Below are 19259 nucleotides of genomic sequence, written 5' to 3'. Positions count from 1 at the left end.
ATGTTCTGCTTGATTTTAATCAGTACAATATGATGTTCAAAGCTGTTTTAAAGAATAAGTCGTTAGGTTACTTTTGGTTTTTACTTTATTTTACCTTGAAAGGCTGGGGCGCACTAAGTCAGGGGGCGAGTGAAGCGCACATATAAATTAGTCTTCGTGCTAAAGTTACGCACATTTAAGAGATACAGTCGTCATACTCAATTGTGATGCACATGGCTGGGAATAATATGGGGGTGACTTAATACCTGTCGCAAGGGAATCACATTTGAGTGTGGTGCCAGCTTTCACGCGACAGGTGTAGTCAAACTTTGATGCGGAGGAGAGGGCGGCCATGCTGCCGCGATTTCGTTGTCACAAACGTCAATCCGCGCTGTCCCGTATTCCCGGTAACGAATTGGCGTCGGTGCATGCAAACGACACATTGGTTAAGCCTAACCTTTCGAAACCGACATCTTATCCTTAGAGGAGCCGAGGTCACAGCTTGTTTCGTGTCAAGCGAACTGCAGACCTGCTACGTTCTAACCCCTGTCCTCCTCCTTCGCTGCGCAGATAACCAGTACTACTGCGACTGCAACCTGACGTGGGTGGGCCGGGCGTTCACCAACTCCAACTACCTGGACCGGTTCTGGCAGCGCAACGACATCACGTGCAGCGCGCCGCCGCACCTGTACGGCACGGACGTGCTGACACTCACCGACGAGAACCTCGGCTGCGCCAACCTCGTGCCGCTAAGCATGCACTGAAGACGCCCGACAGGGGGCACAGCTAGTCTTTCAGAACCTCCGCCCTCCCCGCCACAAGGCCAAGACGCACCACTCGAGTGTATTTATGGACTGCAGCGCCGAACTTTGTTGCTACCTCTCCGACTTGCTTGGCTGGGACGCGGGGACGGACGGCGAAACAACCTGCGCCAGCACCCGTGCGCTATGTCGACGTCGGGTTAAACGCCCGTCCGTTAAACGAGGAACTGATGCGGTCGCGAGGACCGGGTTTAACTCGGCCTCCAACAGCGTCTGCCTGCTTGTCGCTCACAGTCATACATCTGTGATAAGATACAGGGCACCACCACCACCACACAGGCATATCAGTCGCACGTGGTGCATGCATAATCGTCGCGGTGGTGTAGTTTACGCCCGCGTACTTCTCCGGTTCTTTCTTTTCCTCGCGGACGTCGCGATAGGTTCGCGCTTGCGTATTTCTTCTTTATTTCGCGCTCTTCGACACAACGTGACGCTCGGAAGATGCAGCGTGTGTGCGTTCAACCCGGGACTACGTTGACAGGCATGCGACGTCGAAGAGGAGCAAGCTGTGCTGTGTGCCCGGCGTGCTTTGGTTGAAGAGGGCCACCGCGCTGTGGCGCTGTGCCTTCTAGTGCTGTGAATCTCGCGTTTGTTTGTCAACACGAAGGAACACAATGCCCTTGGGTCGTTCATGTGTAGCCATTGAATGTTATGCTGTTATTTTGCAGGCGAAGTTTTTAGTGTGGTAGGCACCTCCGAGCCTCCTGAGGAGGAGCCGAAAAACAGTCTTCAAGCCAAATAGCTCGAGCTAAAATTTTAGCTCTGATCGCACATGCTCGCCATTCTGTGTATTTGGCTTCGTGCCCTGCGCCTGGACGTTTGGATTATACCGGAGTCGAGTGACCTTAAACAGATTTAAAATGAAAGCCCGTCGCGAAATTTCTATCGCTATCTCAAACAGACGATGTACGCGTATATCGCATCTAGTGGAATTATTGCGTCTAATAAACAAGACATCACCCATCTCAACTGATGTACGATTGCGTTTTTGTTCGCCATTAGACTACACGTTGTTCATAAATGCCTAAATTCTTGGTCTATAAGAACGTAATTCTTTCTATAAAGTGGGGTCTACCATACCATACCATACCATACCATACCATACCATACCATACCATACCATACCATATGGTATGGACATATATACCATACCATACCATACCATACCATACCATACCGTACCGTACCGTACCATATACCATTCCTTAGGATGGAGGCGAAATGCTAGAGGCCCGTTTACTGTGCGATGTCAACGCACGGTAAAGAACCCCAGGTGGTTGAAATTACCGGACCCCTCAACTACGGCGTCCCTCATAGCCTTAGTCGCTTTGAAACATTAAATCCCATGAACCAAACTAAACCAGACCATTCCTTAGCATTGTTTTCAAACTATTTGAAAGAACGTTCAAACAACCGCACATGCTGCGGGTAGTCCCTTGACGCCATCCGTGGCCCACAAACTTTAGCTTCCGAGTGTACACGACGACTCGAGCGTTCAAGGGTGGGCATACCAGGCCCGTACTTGAAGGATGCGATAAAGTGGATGAAGCAATACTACTTGGAAAAAAAAAGCACGCTTATAGGCAACCTTCGGAGATACACACAGAGATACGTGAAGCAGCTATAATTCTCGGAAGGCCCTACGATTGTGAAGAGAAGTCATACCGTTTCGCTACGATCGGCTGGCATTAAAGAATCGAGCAGTTGCGATCGGCTCGAGTAAACGGATCGAATATGTCGTTCACTATATTCTATGAGCCCGAGGCAGATCATTGCGTATTTTGAAGTTTACGCAAGAAGACGTAGTGAACATTCGGAAATGACCCGAATTTATTCGGAAACAATTTATACCTCTACAAGAAGTGTGTATTAACGTAGTCGGTAACTTCAACCCCGGTCTTAGACCCGCGCACAATCGCAGAAACTTGGTCCTGCGACTGGATTCTTAGCTCACGCGGAAAACACGATAAAGACACAACAGGCACAGAGCGTGCTATGTTTGGTTTCGGTTTTGCGAGATTTAATGTCCCAAAGCGACTCAGGCTATGAGAGACGCCGCAGTGTAGGGCTACGGATAATTTCGACCGCCTGCGGTTTTCTAATCTGCAGTGACTTCGCACAGTACACGGGCCTCCAGCATTTCGTCTCCATCAAAATTCGAGTGCCGCGGCCGGAGTCGAACCCGCGTCTTTCGGGTCAGCATGCGAGCACCATATTGTACAACCATTGAGCCACCGCGGCGGCTCCGAGCATCCTATGTGCCTTTCTTGTGTTTCTATAAAGTTTTTATGAGAAGGTAGGCAGTCCACTGTTGCATCCATCACTGCCTCCGACGCCATTGTCTGGCATAATATGAGCTGCTCTCCGGGAATCTACTCTCCCAGCAATTCACATGAGAATGCAGAAAAAAAAATTAACAGGACGGTTACCACCAGTTACCTTTAACGCGAAATTCAGCGACAGCTCTTAACGTATTTGCACTTTACGATATGTTGTGGTAGAGAATATGAGCATGGGCGTCCGGAAGGGGAGGCAAGGGGGTTTGCTTCCCCCCCACTAGAGTTACGGATATTATTTATGCACTGGTTCCTTTTTGGTGCTAACCTACCGCCGCCTCCATCCCCGGACATCGGGTGCCCCCCCCCCCCCCCCCCCCCCCCATCCCCCTGGAAAAAGTTCTGCGGACGCCCTTGAATATGAGAGCGACCTCAAATTGCATAGTTCTCGGGCGCTCTCTTTAGCTTTCTACAAACAGTCGTTTTTCGTCTAGGTCTGCTTTTCAGTTCGCTGCTCTAGAAGAGCAGCGCCGCCGATTATTCTCTCCTCGGGTGGCGCGTTTCGCATCAACTATCGCAGATAAACCATGCTACATTCCTCCGCTCCCGCCATACCCTTCCTCCTTCATCCACGGTAACCACGTTCCGGATGGTTGCCGTGGTACGCCTTCCTACACTCTCGTCATATCCTCATCCTGTCATCGTACCCACCTTTTATGGTAACCCTCCTTCTCCTTCTGGGGTAACAACCCTCCGGTTGGTTCCCAATGCATCCATGTACCAGTTTCGCCATCTCACGCTATCGCCATACCCTCCTCCTTCCACTGATACCACCTTCCGGACTGTTACCGTTGTAACCATCCTCTGGTTAAGTCTTCCTACGCTCTCGAAATAAAGCCTCCTTCCATGAAAACCCTCCTCTTCCTTCCACAGTAACCACGTTCCGGATGGTTACCGTGGTACGCCTTCCTACACTCTCGTCATATCCTCATCCTGTCATCGTACCCACCTTTTATGGTAACCCTCCTTCTCCTTCTAGGGTAACAACCCTCCGGTTGGTTCCCAATGCATCCATGTACCAGTTTCGCCATCTCACGCTATCGCCATACCCTCTTCATTCCACTGATACCACCTTCCGGACTGTTACCGCGTTGTAACCATCCTCTGGTTAAGTCTTCCTACGCTCTCGCAATAAAGCCTCCTTCCATGAAAACCCAACCTCCTCCTTCCACAGTAACCACGTTCCGGATGGTTACCGTGGTACGCCTTCCTACACTCTCGTCATATCCTCATCCTGTCATCGTACCCACCTTTTATGGTAACCCTCCTTCTCCTTCTGGGGTAACAACCCTCCGGTTGGTTCCCAATGCATCCATGTACCAGTTTCGCCATCTCACGCTATCGCCATACCCTCCTCCTTCCACTGATACCACCTTCCGGACTGTTACCGTTGTAACCATCTTCTGGTTAAGTCTTCCTACGCGGTCGCAATAAAGCCTCCTTCCATGAAAACCCTCCTCTTCCTTCCAGGGTAACTACTCCCCGGGTAGTTTCCATGGTAACCGCCGACCGTTTTTACCTTCTTACGCTCTCGCCATACCTATCTCCTTGCAGGATAACCATCCTCTGGTTGCTGATTTCTCCGCATTCCCCATACCCACCTCCTTACACAGTAACCGACCTCCGGATGGTTCCTGTGGTAACCACCCACTGGTTACGCATTTCTCTGCCCACGTGATACCTTCCTCCATGCATGGTAACCGCCCTCCGAGTGGTTGCCATGGCAATTTACCCATCGGCTATGGCGACGACTTCGACAGACGATGACAGACGACGACATACTACTACGACGCGAAACCCAGGTACGGGCGCTTAACAGCTCTCGCGGTCAAAAATTGGATTCTAATGGATTCTAAATGGATTCTACGCCTTGCACGCCGGCAGCGCTTTGGCGTACAAAGCGTACGCTCTCCGGAGCTCACTTGAAAACTAAATATGAAGTACGCTACTGTCTGGTAGAAATTATTTCCGGAGGTCTCCGCTACGGCGCCTGTTTCTTTCTGCCTTCCTTCATCCCCTTCCCTCCTCCTTCATCCGTTCTCTTCCGGTGAGATTCAAGTATCTAAAGAGAGTGCGGAAGTTGCTGCGCCTTTCCGCATAAATATTTTCACTAGCATTTTAAAAATTCGTAAAAGTGGGCACGTATAGCATACACTGCATGCAGATAGCCGTGTATACGTACAATAAAGGTTACCCAAATTATCCAGGTGAACTTGTAAGATAAAGAAGATGTAAAATAGATAACCTCGCTCGAACACACGGACTCCTATGGGAGCTCCTGTGAGGAGAGGAAGATGAGAGAAAAGGCACAGTAATCCGACACCGATCGCCAGATCCAATCGGTTCGTGCAGCACTGCCATTCAGCCTTTCGCGGGTGTTTGCAATTTGTGTGTGTGTGTGTGTGTGTGTGTGTGTGTGTGTGTGTGTGTGTGTGTGTGTGTGTGTGTGTGTGTGTGTGTGTGTGTGTGTGTGTGTGTGTGTGTGTGTGTGTGTGTGTGTGTGTGTGCGTGCGTGCGTGCGTGCGCGCGCGCGAGCAACTTCGAAAAATGCCTATAAATATAAAGAATTCATCGCTGTCTGTCGCAACAACCAATCGAACGTGATGGGCTTTACCGTGCGCAGAACATCTCTACTCGTTTCAAATCCGTGAGAAAAACACGCGCTGCAAACCAGTGCATATACGAAATCCTATTCACTTACATACCAGTTTAACCAGAAGCGTCGCGTACGAGAATGAACGAAAGCTTCCAACGAGCGAATCTTGGGATACGTTTATAGACTGTACCGGTCAAATTATGATAGCTTGCATTTCGTTCCTTTTTTTTAATTTCTCCCTCTCCGGGGTCCGAATGAATCACTTCTGCGCAGCGGTTCTGGCCCAGGGCCCGAGGGTGCGCACGCCCTATCGATTCGAGGGAAGTGGGGCTATTTTCGGGAACCGTGGGAAGAGAACTCATCCCTGACGCTCCGTCAAAAAGGGGGCAACACTCGGCAGGCGGGAGGCGAGTCGGAGCCCGTTGCCGCCGCTTAGGCGGCATTAATTTCTGGACCGCCCCATCGAGGACAGAGAAGGTGAGTTACACTGGACGTGTTAATTTTCAGTAATCGCGATTTCCTTTATTTCTTCGAAAAGTGTTGAGATGGAAGAGTGATGTTTTCGAGTACAGTACTTCCACGCACTTTTCTAGACTTCGAGTGCCTGACTGTAGAATACGCTGGCGACATTTTGTGTGTGGTCAAAGGTTCGAAACGATATCTCTTAGTACAGTCACCTGCAAAAGTTTGCGGGCTGCGTGAGCTCGGCAATAAATTTACATTGGCGCTGCCTGGCGGTTCATTCGCTTGGTATCGATACCAGCGTAAGGAGCATGCGCATGTCCTCATATCTGCAGGCATTTCAGGTGACTGGCTTGCGTGGCTGCGTTGAATTTTTTTTTTCGTGCACCCGCATCCTGTAAACTGTTGCTGCCGACTGTACTATCAACAACGAATGAAACGCGAACAAGAAAGCGGAAGTGAAACGAAAAAGCACCAGCAGATTAGCTCCTGGAGAGGAAATACAAGTGAGATTGTTTAACACCTTAAAGGGGCAATTTTCTCGCCTACTAAGTGAAAGGGTGATCCGCTAGTAATGAGGCTCCTTCGGTTAAGCGCTCATTTTGCCGTTCGTTCAGTTGTCTTGTCCGCGTTTATTTTGTTGTTGGTAGTACAGTCTTCGTCAAAAGTAACCAGGCTCCATGGTTTGCTTCTCATTCGTATAACAGAACCCTCACGGCTTCCCTAAAGATCAAAAAGTTCTTTGAAGATGAGAACAGAGATTATTCTTACCATACATGGATTTAGAGCTTGAGGGCTGTCATAATAGCTTTAATATACGACTGAGAAGAAAAACGTGCAGCCTGGTTACTTTTGACAAAGACTGTACATGCACTGTGCAAATTCTACTCACATGCATTGGTGGCCTAGGTAGTGCACGCAGGCAATAAATAAATAAATAAATAAATAAATAAATAAATAAACCGCCGCTGTGGTTCAGAGGCTTCAGCGATCGGCTGCTGATACCAAGGTCGCGGGTTAGAATCCTGACCACTGCAGCCACATTTCTATATAGGCGAAACGCAAACACGCCCGTCTGCAGTTCGATGTCAGGGCACGTTAGAGAACACCATGTGTCCTGTATTAATCCGCAGCCCTGCACTACAGCGTTCCTCAAAGCCCCGGCATGCGTCATTTGGGGACGTTAGACCCCGCATTCCATCAAGCAGAGAAAAACAAAGTATAATGTTGCTGGATATTTTAGAGAAAGGGGCTGTAGTGTTACACCAAAGGTAGCGTGCTTCAACTGTCGACTCGTAAACGTTTCTGTGAGTCGGAATAAACAGATAAAGGCCGCGTATTTGCACTTTAATACACGAAAAAGCAAGCACTCAGTCTAAACTGAAATCCGTCCTTCAGTCGCCCCTGCCTTTGCTATGATTCAAGTGACTACAGAAGCAGAAGAACACATAGCGATTGACGTGCACGGATGAAGACAGACAGGGACGGAACGGTGCGAAGAGAGCAGCTGCAGACAAAACGGAGAAAAACAAAAATGAACGGTGCCAAGTAGTATTATAGCAGTACAGCCAAGTGGTGTTTCAGTTTGGGTGGTTTCTCAGGAGTGCGTTGTGAGCTCCTGGTGATATTGAAGGCTTGAGTGCACAGGCAATACACAGGTGCAGCCAGCAATGGCAGATCACGTGGGCCCGTGGAATCGCAGAAGCTGCAGGAATACTGGACTGAGGATCCCGCCCATAAGGACCGGCCCTCAGTTATCTTTTTTTTTATTGGTACAGAAAATAACAAATGAAAACATCAAAAACAGCATCATTTATACAGATTCACTGAGTATCCTTACTGCATTAAACTCCAAAAATGCCACGGAGCCACTGATAGGAAGCATCATGCACAATATGCACAATATAGTGAAGGTCACGACACAAAAACATGCTATAAAATTCTGCTGGGTTCCCAGTCACGTCGGCATTAGGAACAATGACAGAGCAGACATGTGTGCTGCAGAAGCCAGAGCCATGGAAATGAAGCATGCGAGCTTTCCACCTAGGGATAGCGTGAAGTTAGTACGTAGCAAACTAAGAGCCAAATGGCAGGCTTCTTGGAAAAATGAAGGAAACAAGCTGCATATTATAAAGCCCACTTTAGAAGAATACAATTCATGCCGACATAAAGAGCGTTTTATCGAAGTAATTTTATGTCGTTTACGCATAGGTCACACAAACATCACCCATAGCTTCTTATTAGCCAAAAAAGGCAAACCTGTGTGTGAAATGAGTGCTGATGAGCTCACAGTTAATCACATTTTAATATCTTGTTCGCGTCTCAAAGAACTTAGGAAAAAAAATTACTGTATTTTACAATGAACACATTCCATTTCATCCCGCATTTCTATTAGGCGAGCAAGCACTCGTCGATTTTAATCTTGTTTGTAAGTTTCTGAAGAAAGGCAATGTTTTAAATCTAATATATCACAACATCCGTACACTTAATATAACAGATCATCTAAACTTGTGTTTGGCGCATGATAGCCACAGTTGCTTATGCGCCATAAAACCCCATATAACTAAACTTTTTTTATTGAATAAAAGTCTTTCATCACTGACAACCACTATAGTACGCAGCAGCCAATAGATTGCTTCTTTCACCACGTGCCGCAAGGGGCCTTAAAATGTTACACTTCGCTCCCGAGGAGAAGTTCAGCTGTGGTACAAATGAGGAGCAAACACGAGCTCACAGCTGGTATAATATACCAGGTGTCCCAGCTAAATGTAACCAAGCTTTTAAAAAAACACGGGGTGTCCTAGGCGTCTGAACACAAATGAGGGTTGTTTAGAGTTCCGTGACCTAGTCTGCAGTATTTTTTTCGTTCTTCAAGGTTGACTAGTTAGTTAAGCTTAATTAACTAACTTTTCAATTATTGACTTGAGGAACAAAGTGTCAATGGAAAAGTTGTAGATCAGTTTGAGAAACAGCTTACTGAGATATTTGCAGCAAAGTAATATTTACGTAAAGTAGTTTTTCTACCGGCCTTTAACCATAACCCGCACAATAAGAAAAAGCTTCCACATGACAACTGTGCCACTTCAACGTCCCAAGACGCGCCTTGAAGAATAAAATCCATTTTTTCTGAAGTCCTCTCCTCGATGAGACTTTGGGTGCACATTGGGGCAGAGAAGTGAGCGAGCAGCTGGTCACGTGACAACTTTCTTTTAAGGCCAATAAATGAAGCTACGTAATTCGTAACTTGACGGAAACAGCACTACTAGCGGTTTTTCGAGGTGATCTAAAACTTTTGCATTGACGCTTTCTTCCTGAAGTCAATAATTAAAAAGTTAGCTAATTAAACTTAACTAATTAATTAACTTTGAAGAGCGAAAAAATACTCAAGACTAGGCCACGCGACTATGAACAACCCTGAGTTGATTTAACTGGACTAGGACTCTTCACCTTTTTTAAAAGTTTGGTTACATTTAGTTGGGACACCCGGTATGTGTGTATGTGTGGGAGTGGGCGCTTGCCCGTCTGCCTTCATGGGTTACGTACCGAGGTCAAGTGCAGCAGACTATTTGCATCTCCGCCCATTTGAGTGCGGCCGCCTTGAACGGGATTGCGCCCCCGGTACCAGAAGAGCAGAGTCACTTGACAAGCGCGACAACTTTGCACGCTACGCTAGCTATTGCTGCGGTGAGTCCAGTGAAGACGCAGTGCGCTACATCGGGAAAACAGCTGTATTTCTTTTGACACGCGCTTGTCTTGTGAAACTTGTCCTTTCCTTTCGCCTCGTGTGTAAATCGACTTGATCATTTCGGTGCATGTATTTGCAGGGCGCGCGGCCCATCATGGCGCTCCTCACCCGATCGTGCTGCGTGTGTTCGCTGAAGACAGGCTCACGATACGTGGGCATCTTCTACATCGTGAGTGCAACTTGAACTCAAGCAAGTCAGGCTAAAAAGAAAACGGAACCATAGTTAAAAAATTGATGATAAAGAACAACTGAGCATAAGTGGAAGTGGCAAGAGAGCCGTGAGTGATAGCCCGAATGAAAGGCATCCGTTCAGTCACAAGAAACGCTATGAATTTAAGCGTTACGGCCTAAACTGTTCTGTAAACCATAATACCTACCCAGTTACTACCGAAGGATCGCCCTTTCATCTTTCTAGAATACTAATAAGCATATTAAGAGAATCCTCTTGGATGACAAAGCGGTAACCTTTATCAACCATGGCAATAACCGAACACGTTTCTTGAGCAGGAAGTAGTGGAGGCAGTTCTTTCCTTCCTCCATGACTTTTGCGCGCTACAAATCATAACGAATTCTAGATGAGCAAGTTTATTGGCTTTGGCTCGTCTAGGGATCATTAATAAACAGCAGTGCTTTAATCATAAGACGAGCTGTTTGGTTCTTGCTGGAATTTTTTAGAGGTATGTTTGACACACAGAGCGCAAAGCTCGAAAACCATGAGAGCACACTGTGGTTTCGGGAAGCCTTGCCTTGATCAAGTCATTTGGATTTTCACATTCCAAGCTTTACTCTAGAGTACTCTACTCGTGCTGGCGCAGGTGCAGAGTGCACCAGCGTATGCCATGCTTTCTATGTGCTCCTCAACGTTCTGCAAGCTCAACAGCTCTTCCGCTGATTTTCGCTCGCATTGCAGAGATTTCGCAAAGCGCGATCCGCGGTCGCGTCCTCTATCGCGCGCCGCTATTGCTCAAGCGCTGGTTGGTCCCCACACCACAGGCGTGCGCCCAGCTGGCAGGGTACATGGCGCCATCTAGTGACCTCAAGGAGACCTGCGCATGCGCAGAGGTTCCCCGCGGAAGCGGATCGCGGTCGCCGATCGCGGATCGTGCTATGCTAAATCCCTGTATTCGAGCGTTTTATAATATGGCTACAATATCGGTTAGGAGGATATAGAGGAATAGTGGGGCGTCCGTGCGAATGCCTCAACAGCCCCTCTGTCTAAAGTTGTAAGACGGAGGGGGAGGGAGGGGGGGTTGTAAGGCAGACGAGAAGCGGTAGTCGTTTTTTGTAGTCATCAGTGCAAAAAAAAAAATTGTTACGAGCTGAGGCCTTGCCTTCAGAAAAACAACAGGGTGTGTACAGCCCCTCCCCCTTCACAGAGAAATCACTGTGCCACCCTCTCTCCCCAGCATTATGTTCTGCAGAAAAGATATCAATTTTTAAGAGGCCAGACATTTCAGCGCGCTGTGACGTGTTCTGGGTAACTATGCGTACGCTTACTTTAACGCCGCGGTCTAGGGCATAGTGGTATAAACGTAGTTGCGATGAAGATCGCCACACTGCATAGAAGTTCGTCGATATTAACATATCCAGTATGGGAAGCTATCTCAGGAGACTAAAAATCTAATTAAGAAAAGGCAAAGCACGAGGACGTCTAACTTCATAGATAGAATAGAACTAGTAGAGCTGTCGAAGTTAATAAATAAGCGCAAGGTAGCCGACATCCGGAATTTTAAATGGAGAAAATCGAGCATGCTCTAAAGAGCGGGGGTAGCCTAAAAGCAGTGAAGAGAAATCGAGGCGTAGGCAAAAACCAGATGTATGCCATAAGAGACAAAGAGGGCAATGTCATTAGCAATATTGATAAGATATTTAAAGTATCCGAAGAGTTTTACACAAATCTATACAGTAGCGATTGCATTCAGAATGTTACTGAGAGAGGCAGTAGGGCACAGCAATGGGACATCCCGCCAGTAACGAAGGAGGAAGTAAAGAAAGCCTTAGGAGCAATGCAGAAGGGGAAAGCTGCTGGTAAGGGTCAGATAACAGTAGATTTGTTAAAGGATGGAGGAGAAATTGTGCTCGAAAAACTAGCCACCCTGTATACGCAATGCCTCGAGTGTGCCCAGAGCTTGGAAAAACGCTAACATTATCTTAATTCATAAGAAAGGAGACGTCAAGAACTTGAAGAATTACTGACTGATCAGTTTATTGTCTGTTGCGTACAAGATATTTTCTAAGGTAATTGCTTATAGGGTCAGGACGACCTTAGACTTCAATCAACCAAATGATCAGGCAGGCTTTCGTAAAAGATAGTCGACAATAGACCATATTCACGCAATCAATCAGGTGATAGAGAAATGCGCAGAATATAACCAGCCCCTATATATAGCGTTAATTGATCACGAGAAAGCATTCGACTCAGTAGAAACCTCAGCAGTCATGCACGCATTGTGGAATAAGGGTTTAGAAGAGTGTTATGTGAAAATATGGGAAGATATCTATAACGATTGCACAACTACCATAGTTCTCCATAAAGTCAGCAATAAAATTCCGATAAGGAAAGGTGTCAGACAGGGAGACACGATCTCGCCTATGCTATTCACTGCCTGTTTACAGGAGGTATTCCGGGGCCTAGAATGGGAACCGTTGGGGATAAGAGTTAATTGAGAATACCTAAGTAATTTGCGATTCGCTGATGACATTGCCTTGCTAAGTCACTCAGGACATGAACTGCAAAGCATGATCAATGAATTAGACAGGCAGAGCAGAATGGCGGGGCTAAAAATTAACATGCAGAAAACCAAAGTAATGTTCAACAACCTAGCAAGGGAACAGCATTTCGCAGCTGGTAGCGAGGTGCTGGAAGTAGTAAGAGAATATGTCTACTTAGGGCAGGTAGTAACAGCCGATCCGGATCATGAGAGGGAAATAATTAGAAGAATAAGAATGGGGTGGAGCGCATATGGCAGGTTCACTCAGATCATGAAAGGCACTTTACTAATATCCCTCAAGACGATAGTATACAACAGCTGTATCTTACCGGTACTCATCTATGGGGCAGAAACGTGGAGGCTAACGAAGAGGGTTCGGCTTAAGTTAAGGACAACGCAGCGAGCTATGGAAAGAAAAATGATAGGTGTAACGTTAAAAGATCGCAAGTGGGCGGAGTGGGCGAGAGAACAAACGCGGGTTAATGACATCCTGGTTGAAATCAAGAGGAAGAAACGGGCTTGGACAGGGCATGTAATGCGAAGGCAAGATAACCGCTGGTCCTTAAGGGCAACAGAGTGGATTCCAAGAGAAGGCAAGCGTAGCAGGGGGCGGCAGAAGGTTAGGTGGGCGGATGAGATTAAGAAATTTGTGGGAATACGGTGGCCACAACTGGCGAAGGACAGGGTTATTTGGAGAGACATGGGAGAGGCCTTTGCCCTGCAGTGGGCGTAGTCAGGCTGCTGCTGCTGCTGCTGCTGATGATGATGATGATGTTGAGAAACTCCTACGCATTCCACGCAGGCAGTCAGGACATTCATGCTTCTCCTCTACGTGACCACTTTGCAAGATCCCAAGACCTTTGAAAAGCAAGCAAGCGCAAAAATTCAAGGTGAGCAACACAGGGCTTCCTGGGGAACAAAAAAAATTGCTCGGTCATGTATTTCAACATTCCCTTTTATGTCACGATATCGCTGCCACTCTCACCACAGCGATTCTTCGGCTATGGGAGTTCCTCTTCCGAGCACCAGGTCGCGGGTTCGACTCCTGGCAGCTGCGGTTGTGCTTCGGTAGAGGGGACACACGAAAGCGCTTGTATCATTGAGAATGTTGTGTGCGATAGAAAAGGGCAAGGTAATCGGAATTAATGTGAGGCCTTCCACTATACTTGCTCTTTCAATCTCAAGGCATAGATTTGTGACATGAAAGATCCTTGTTACTCTCATTTAAATCATGACTGTTCTCGGCTAAAAGCAGTTATTCTACCCGCCCTACGCCGCAGAATATCCGCCCGCAAAACTAGCAAATGAAATGCCTTTTTCATCCATTGTTTCATGGGCGCGTGAAATTCTGCGATAGAATGAAAAGTGGGAAAATATCGCCAGACGCGGGCTTCCTCGTCGGGGTGAAGACACCTCGCCACAAGCATACCAGGGAACAATACATTGAGAAGTCTGGTGTAAAAGTGAAATAACGAGTTGGGGGCATGAGTGATAAAACGATACAACAGCGATGCTATTGCGATCGCGCAAGGAATAAGCCTTGACCATGTTTCAGCCCTGTGAGGGCTCAAATGTACTGAGGCGATAACCAGATGCGAAATCTACACTCATGTGAGGAGGCGGTTCCAGGATTTCTTGTGAAACAGCGCAACGGCACAAGGCCAGAGGACAAGAAAGGACGATACACAGCGCTGTGTATCGTCCTTTCTTGTCCTCTGGCCTTGTGCCGTTGCGCTGTTTCACAAGAAATCATGTCAGACCAACGTGCCCATCAATTTTTATTGTACGGTTCCAGGAGCTGACGATTGCCCCAGCTTTATCTTCACGTTGAAACGATTGTGTTTTCCAGCACATATCAACGAAGCAAATTCTTTCTCACTTATTTCTTTCGTGCGCTTTGGCCAGGTAGAACGCTCACAATACCCGGACGTAGACCATTCATTACGCCAAGCAGCACATATCGGCAGTACTCACGCGAACGAGGAAGGAAGTGCCGAGGAAATCGCCAGGCCCGCTGTACGTAAAAGCAGTGATGGGGGAAATTTTGCATCATGAGTGAACGCGTGAGAATGCATTGACGGGCACATGCGTATGCATTCTGTGTTTGTGTTTGGGAAAGTGAGTGAATGACAGAGGTAGAGAGGGTGGGATAGAGAGGAAGCATATGCTTGCGTTCGAGCGCGTTGTTTGCCGGCCATGCTTTTGGCCTTACCGCCTTGAAATGGCGCGAAAGCGAGGAAAAGACACCGCATACCAGGATGATTGGGCACTCCTGTCTGAAGGACAACTCAGGTCTCAGAGCGCTCTTCAGCTGATTGCGATCCCTCTACCCCCTTGGCGAGACAGAACATCGTGTCCTGTTTTCGAACGGCATGTCAGAGATTTCATGTACCTTTAAAAATCCTGGACTCCACCTGGCTTGCTACTGCGCCTTTAGGCGCCTTCGACGGCCCGCCCCCTTACTTCGTAACACTCCCATCATTTTACCCTAACTCCAAACAGGCGCTGACCAGTGCAGTGAGCAGAAGTAAAAGATTATTCAGGTTCTAGGGGACGGAGGAAGGGGAGCAGTAGATAGGAAGGGGCGAGCTAACTTTCGCCATAGGTAGGAGACAAGTATGCGGGAATATGGAAGGTGCCTGACCATGAAGCCTACTGTAGCGCAACACAGTGGAACGTTGAACAGGTTTCGCTCATATATACCTGTCCAACTAAGGTGCCAGCTTCATATCAGCAGAGTTCATGCTAGATCGCTCTTTTGTTGGCTTGTCTGGGGAGTCATTTGTAGCAATCAATTTGAAAGACCCTTGTTCTTACTGAAGAAATGAATTCGCTTTATTGAGTACTTATCAAGGTATGACTCTACATCCTCCTACTTCACGTAGAACCACATAATACCTGTACAAGCATTGTATTACGAGCGATTGTTTCAGGTAGCATTCTTGCAATTCAAAGCCAATCCACAAGTCTTTTTTTTCTAAACATACGAGTTTAAATCACAAATTTACTGAAGCCCCGAAACAAGACTACCTATGATATGCAGTCATTGAATTGACAGATTAAAAACCTTCCCGAATAAATGTAGTACATCATGTCAAAGCTTTCCTCTCGTTTGTTTTATTTTTTTCGTAAGAATGTGAAAACTTACTTTCTGGGGAACGCACAACATACGTGGTTTTTTTACTGTCAGTTGCCTGCAATTTCTGCGCATCTCTGCTTATATGGTTCGACAAGTTGGTGTTTGCTTTGTTTTCTAGCTTCGCTATAATGTTCTGTGCATGGTTTTGATCTGTGTTTCCGGTTGCACTGTACTTTTTTTTTCATTCTTGACGTTATGTCCGAGTAACAAGGATGTTATGAATGTTTAAATGTTATAAGTTGCGAACATTTACATTGTGGTAATCAGAATGCTTTTTGTATGTGTGTCTGTGTGTATGTAAGTGCTCCTAGTTGTATTCGAGCGGCGCTTAGGACCCAGTCAGGCAAATTTTATTTTCGCCGTTTGCCCTCTGCACCAAGGCGTATTGCTGTCTGAATTTCTGGAATGAAATTTCAGCGACTTCGTGTATATTGGACTGGAGCGAGAACTGATTGCACATGCGTATGTGCCCGTGACTGAGTTCGCGTTACTGAACATAAAGTATGGTGTGTATTGGTCCTGTACGGTAAGGTGCGGTAAGGTACGGTAGGATATTGCATAGTATGGTATTGTATTGTACTGTATGGTATGGTATGGTATGGTATGGTATGGTATGGTATGGTATGGTATGGTATGGTATGGTATGGTATGGTATGGTATGGTATGGTAATGTGGGGTCTAAAGTCTAGAAGCTGCGCGAAGACGATGAGAGACGACGTAATGAAGGGCTCCGGATTAGTTCTTTTCTGTCAATACTCAGATAAAATGCACAAATTAGCTTCATACACATTTTTCAGGTATTTCCCACTAGCACTGACGTAAAAAAAAACTAAGAATGAAAGCTGTAGAATCAGCACGATGCGCTTCTGCCTTCTTTCAAGAGGGAAGGTGTTGCCCATGAATTCCTGTGGCAACAAGACTTTTATTTCACGCATTCTGTCACTGCCTACAGGCTGTGGCAAGGGATCCTAATAAATTCAGTAGTAAAATGCCTGTGGAAATAAATCTATCGCGCACAGTCTTTCTAAAAAAATCACCGCAAATTCTGAGCTACACTGGACCCGAATGCAAAGGATTATGGTGCATGCAGTCAGTCCCTTTCGCTGTATTGGTTAACCGACTCGGTTCAGTTGCCAAACCATTTTTTTACCAACTAGTCACATCTCGTGGCCTTTGAATTTGAGCTTTCTTTTCGCTAACATTCACAATGTGCGTGTGTCTTTTCTTTCAAGCCTTTGCCGCTCACTTCAGTAGGTGGAGTAAAGTGTTTTATCTCTTGTAACAAGGTTCAGAAAGATATTATTCTCTTTCGAACTCGAATACCTGCGCTATGCTTATTAACTTTTGTAGCCAGGTTCAGAGAAATATCGTTCTCTTTCCAACTCGAATATCTGCGCTACGTTTAGTTAACTTTTCTTTCATTCTGTTGGTGTTCGATTTCCTTTTTTGTTTGTCGTCATTCAAAGAAGTAGGCCTTGCAAATGTCAGAGATCACATCTCGCATTCATTTTTTTGTTGTTGTTTTCAGCGTTCCGCAATATCCTCATCCTGCTCAGCTGCGAGTGCATCATCAACATCATCGTGAGCGCTATCTTGTTTGCGTCCACGGTCAAGGTGAGTATTGCGTACAAAATTGGGCTTCAATTTTGAGAATTTCAGCTTCAATTCTAACGTTTCTCTTCTACCTGCGTTGTAGAACAACTGCGCTAAGTTCTGCGTGTTTGTGTTTCGTACGCTGACTGCGTAAACAAATGCGAAGAATTTGAGACATTCGTTTCAAGCGAGCTAGCTTGTTAACGAGATTTGAGCTGGTTGGTCACGAGGTATTCAATCTTCGCAGGTTTGAGGCATATAGGGAAGAAAGCAGTACCCAACACAACTACGCTGTGATTATTTTTGCTACGCAATCTTTCTTGGCTTTCGAAGCGAAGAAAGAATTACTGCACAGTTGTGTTGGGCACTGCCACAATCTCACACTCAGGAATTATTGATTATGGTCATGTGAACATTTTAGTTTAGCCTTCACCGCTATTAAGCACTAGTGAGGCAGTGAATAACATGCCTCTGCTCATTGCCCTTTTCGCAAGTGCATATATACTATCAATTTATTTTGCATTTTTGCTTTTAATGCAGCCTAAACGTTACCTGGTTTTACCTTGGCTCTTGTGGAATACTGTCGGAGTGCTCGTAGTTCAAGTCGTATGCCTTCACCTAGTCACGGAGCGCTACCATTTGGATGTAAGTTTTTCTTTGTTCGAATGAACCCACCACTGTGACTCTGGACATTGTAATGTACAGCTTCACCATGAACTGGAGTGCACATCTTGCTGAAATTTGCCTTTGGCTGGCATTTTTATTCGCCTCAACAGCAGAGGTTTTGAAACAAAGTATAACAGCAACGCATTTATATGCCTAAAGCATGACTCCGAGGAAAAAATTTAAGTGCCCCCCCAAAGTATGACAAGCTACAGAAATTTGTAGGCGCGTAATGCAAGAAAATCAAGATCGAATGTATGCTTATCGTACGTCAGATGACGTCATTATAAGTATGAAAGTAAATATAGCGTGCTCAAATGTTTCTCCCTATCTGCACAGCGCGAAACTTTTGAGAGCCTGTTTTGATGCAGTGGTAGACATTCGCCATCTTCTAGCGTATAGCCTTGTATAGCGTATAGACTTGTGATGCATGAAATTTTAACATGCTCTTGCTTATTTCCTGCTTATCCTCCGCTTCCTGGTGTAGCAGCACGGTGAAGCCCTTGTATTCGGCATTATCTTCACACTGGCGACCATTTCGCAGGTAGGTATGCCGTCATCAGCCGTGACATGTGAACAATCATACGTCCATGTCCATACCAGAAACCCCGAATGCTAATCGTCATGTGAGCCGGCTGTACTCTTATCTAATCTGCAGATCTACTTCGTGTGCATTGTGGCTTCCTTTTACCAAGAGCTGGAGTCACCGCACAACCAGAGCCTGTACGACGACATGGACGACCAGGCAGATGTCGACACCACCAGCTTGTTTTCCATGCGATTAAATTGAGCCAATGGAGACTGGATCTCGACTTTTTGCACGCGAAAAAGTCGTCACGACTTAATTTCAAGAATCGTTCAGTGCCATGTGCTTGCGGTCGCTCACGCTTAGGATTTCTGTAACTCGATTGAGCCCTAGGTGAAACAAAATGCAAAGTCCGAAGCAAAATGCTATTTCCCCTTCTGGCGTTTTCATAGAATGACGCCTTCCCACTCCCCGCTTTCTTTAGCGTGATTCTTCAGCTATAGTGTCATGGTCTGTTATATAAACAGCCAGTTTTAAACCGCTTGATTGTATTTCTTGCCAGCATCGTATTGAAATTACGCAAGTTAGGCCCTCACTTGACCCCGCTGGAAGCAGCTAGATGTGCAAGTTTTGTTCGATAGACGCAAATATTTCGGGCTGACAAAGCAGAAATTTACTTCCTGCGTGG

The 19259-nt window shown here is 46.4% G+C and overlaps 2 protein-coding genes across 2 annotated transcripts in view; both read left to right on the top strand.

The window, feature by feature from the left end:
- LOC149359983 (uncharacterized) overlaps window positions 1–1747 on the top strand; it is a 38627-nt gene extending 36880 nt beyond the window's left edge. The window contains exon 3 of the mRNA XM_089569174.1: window positions 550–1747. Within this exon, the coding sequence (XP_089425300.1) occupies window positions 550–743 (194 nt within the window). The 3' untranslated portion in view covers window positions 744–1747. The remainder of the gene's footprint in view (window positions 1–549) is intronic.
- A 4387-nt stretch (window positions 1748–6134) lies between these two features.
- Window positions 6135–19025, top strand: LOC149359982 (uncharacterized). Its single transcript, XM_089569173.1, has 7 exons — window positions 6135–6209; window positions 10019–10108; window positions 13453–13540; window positions 17318–17403; window positions 17923–18027; window positions 18533–18589; window positions 18704–19025. The coding sequence occupies exons 2-7, from the start codon at window positions 10034–10036 to the stop codon at window positions 18833–18835; spliced, it is 543 nt and encodes a 180-aa protein (XP_089425299.1). The 5' UTR covers window positions 6135–6209; window positions 10019–10033; the 3' UTR covers window positions 18836–19025.
- The last annotated feature ends 234 nt before the right edge of the window (window positions 19026–19259 follow it).

The sequence above is a fragment of the Amblyomma mixtum genome, chromosome 2 (genome assembly GCF_055824585.1).
Source record: "Amblyomma mixtum isolate Tamu chromosome 2, ASM5582458v1, whole genome shotgun sequence".
Lineage (NCBI taxonomy): Eukaryota > Metazoa > Arthropoda > Arachnida > Ixodida > Ixodidae > Amblyomma > Amblyomma mixtum.
Note: the sequence above shows the minus strand (reverse complement) of the source record. Positions and strands in the feature narration are given on the sequence as shown.

What these genes read in the sequence shown, in the direction of transcription:
- LOC149359982 (XM_089569173.1), top strand. Translation starts at nt 10,034, where the DNA reads ATGGCGCTCCTCACCCGATCGTGCTGCGTGTGTTCGCTGAAGACAGGC. An exon ending in CGGAGCGCTACCATTTGGAT is followed by an intron (nt 18,028 to 18,532) that starts GTAAGTTTTTCT and finishes TTCCTGGTGTAG; the next exon opens with CAGCACGGTGAAGCCCTTGT. An exon ending in CACTGGCGACCATTTCGCAG is followed by an intron (nt 18,590 to 18,703) that starts GTAGGTATGCCG and finishes TCTAATCTGCAG; the next exon opens with ATCTACTTCGTGTGCATTGT.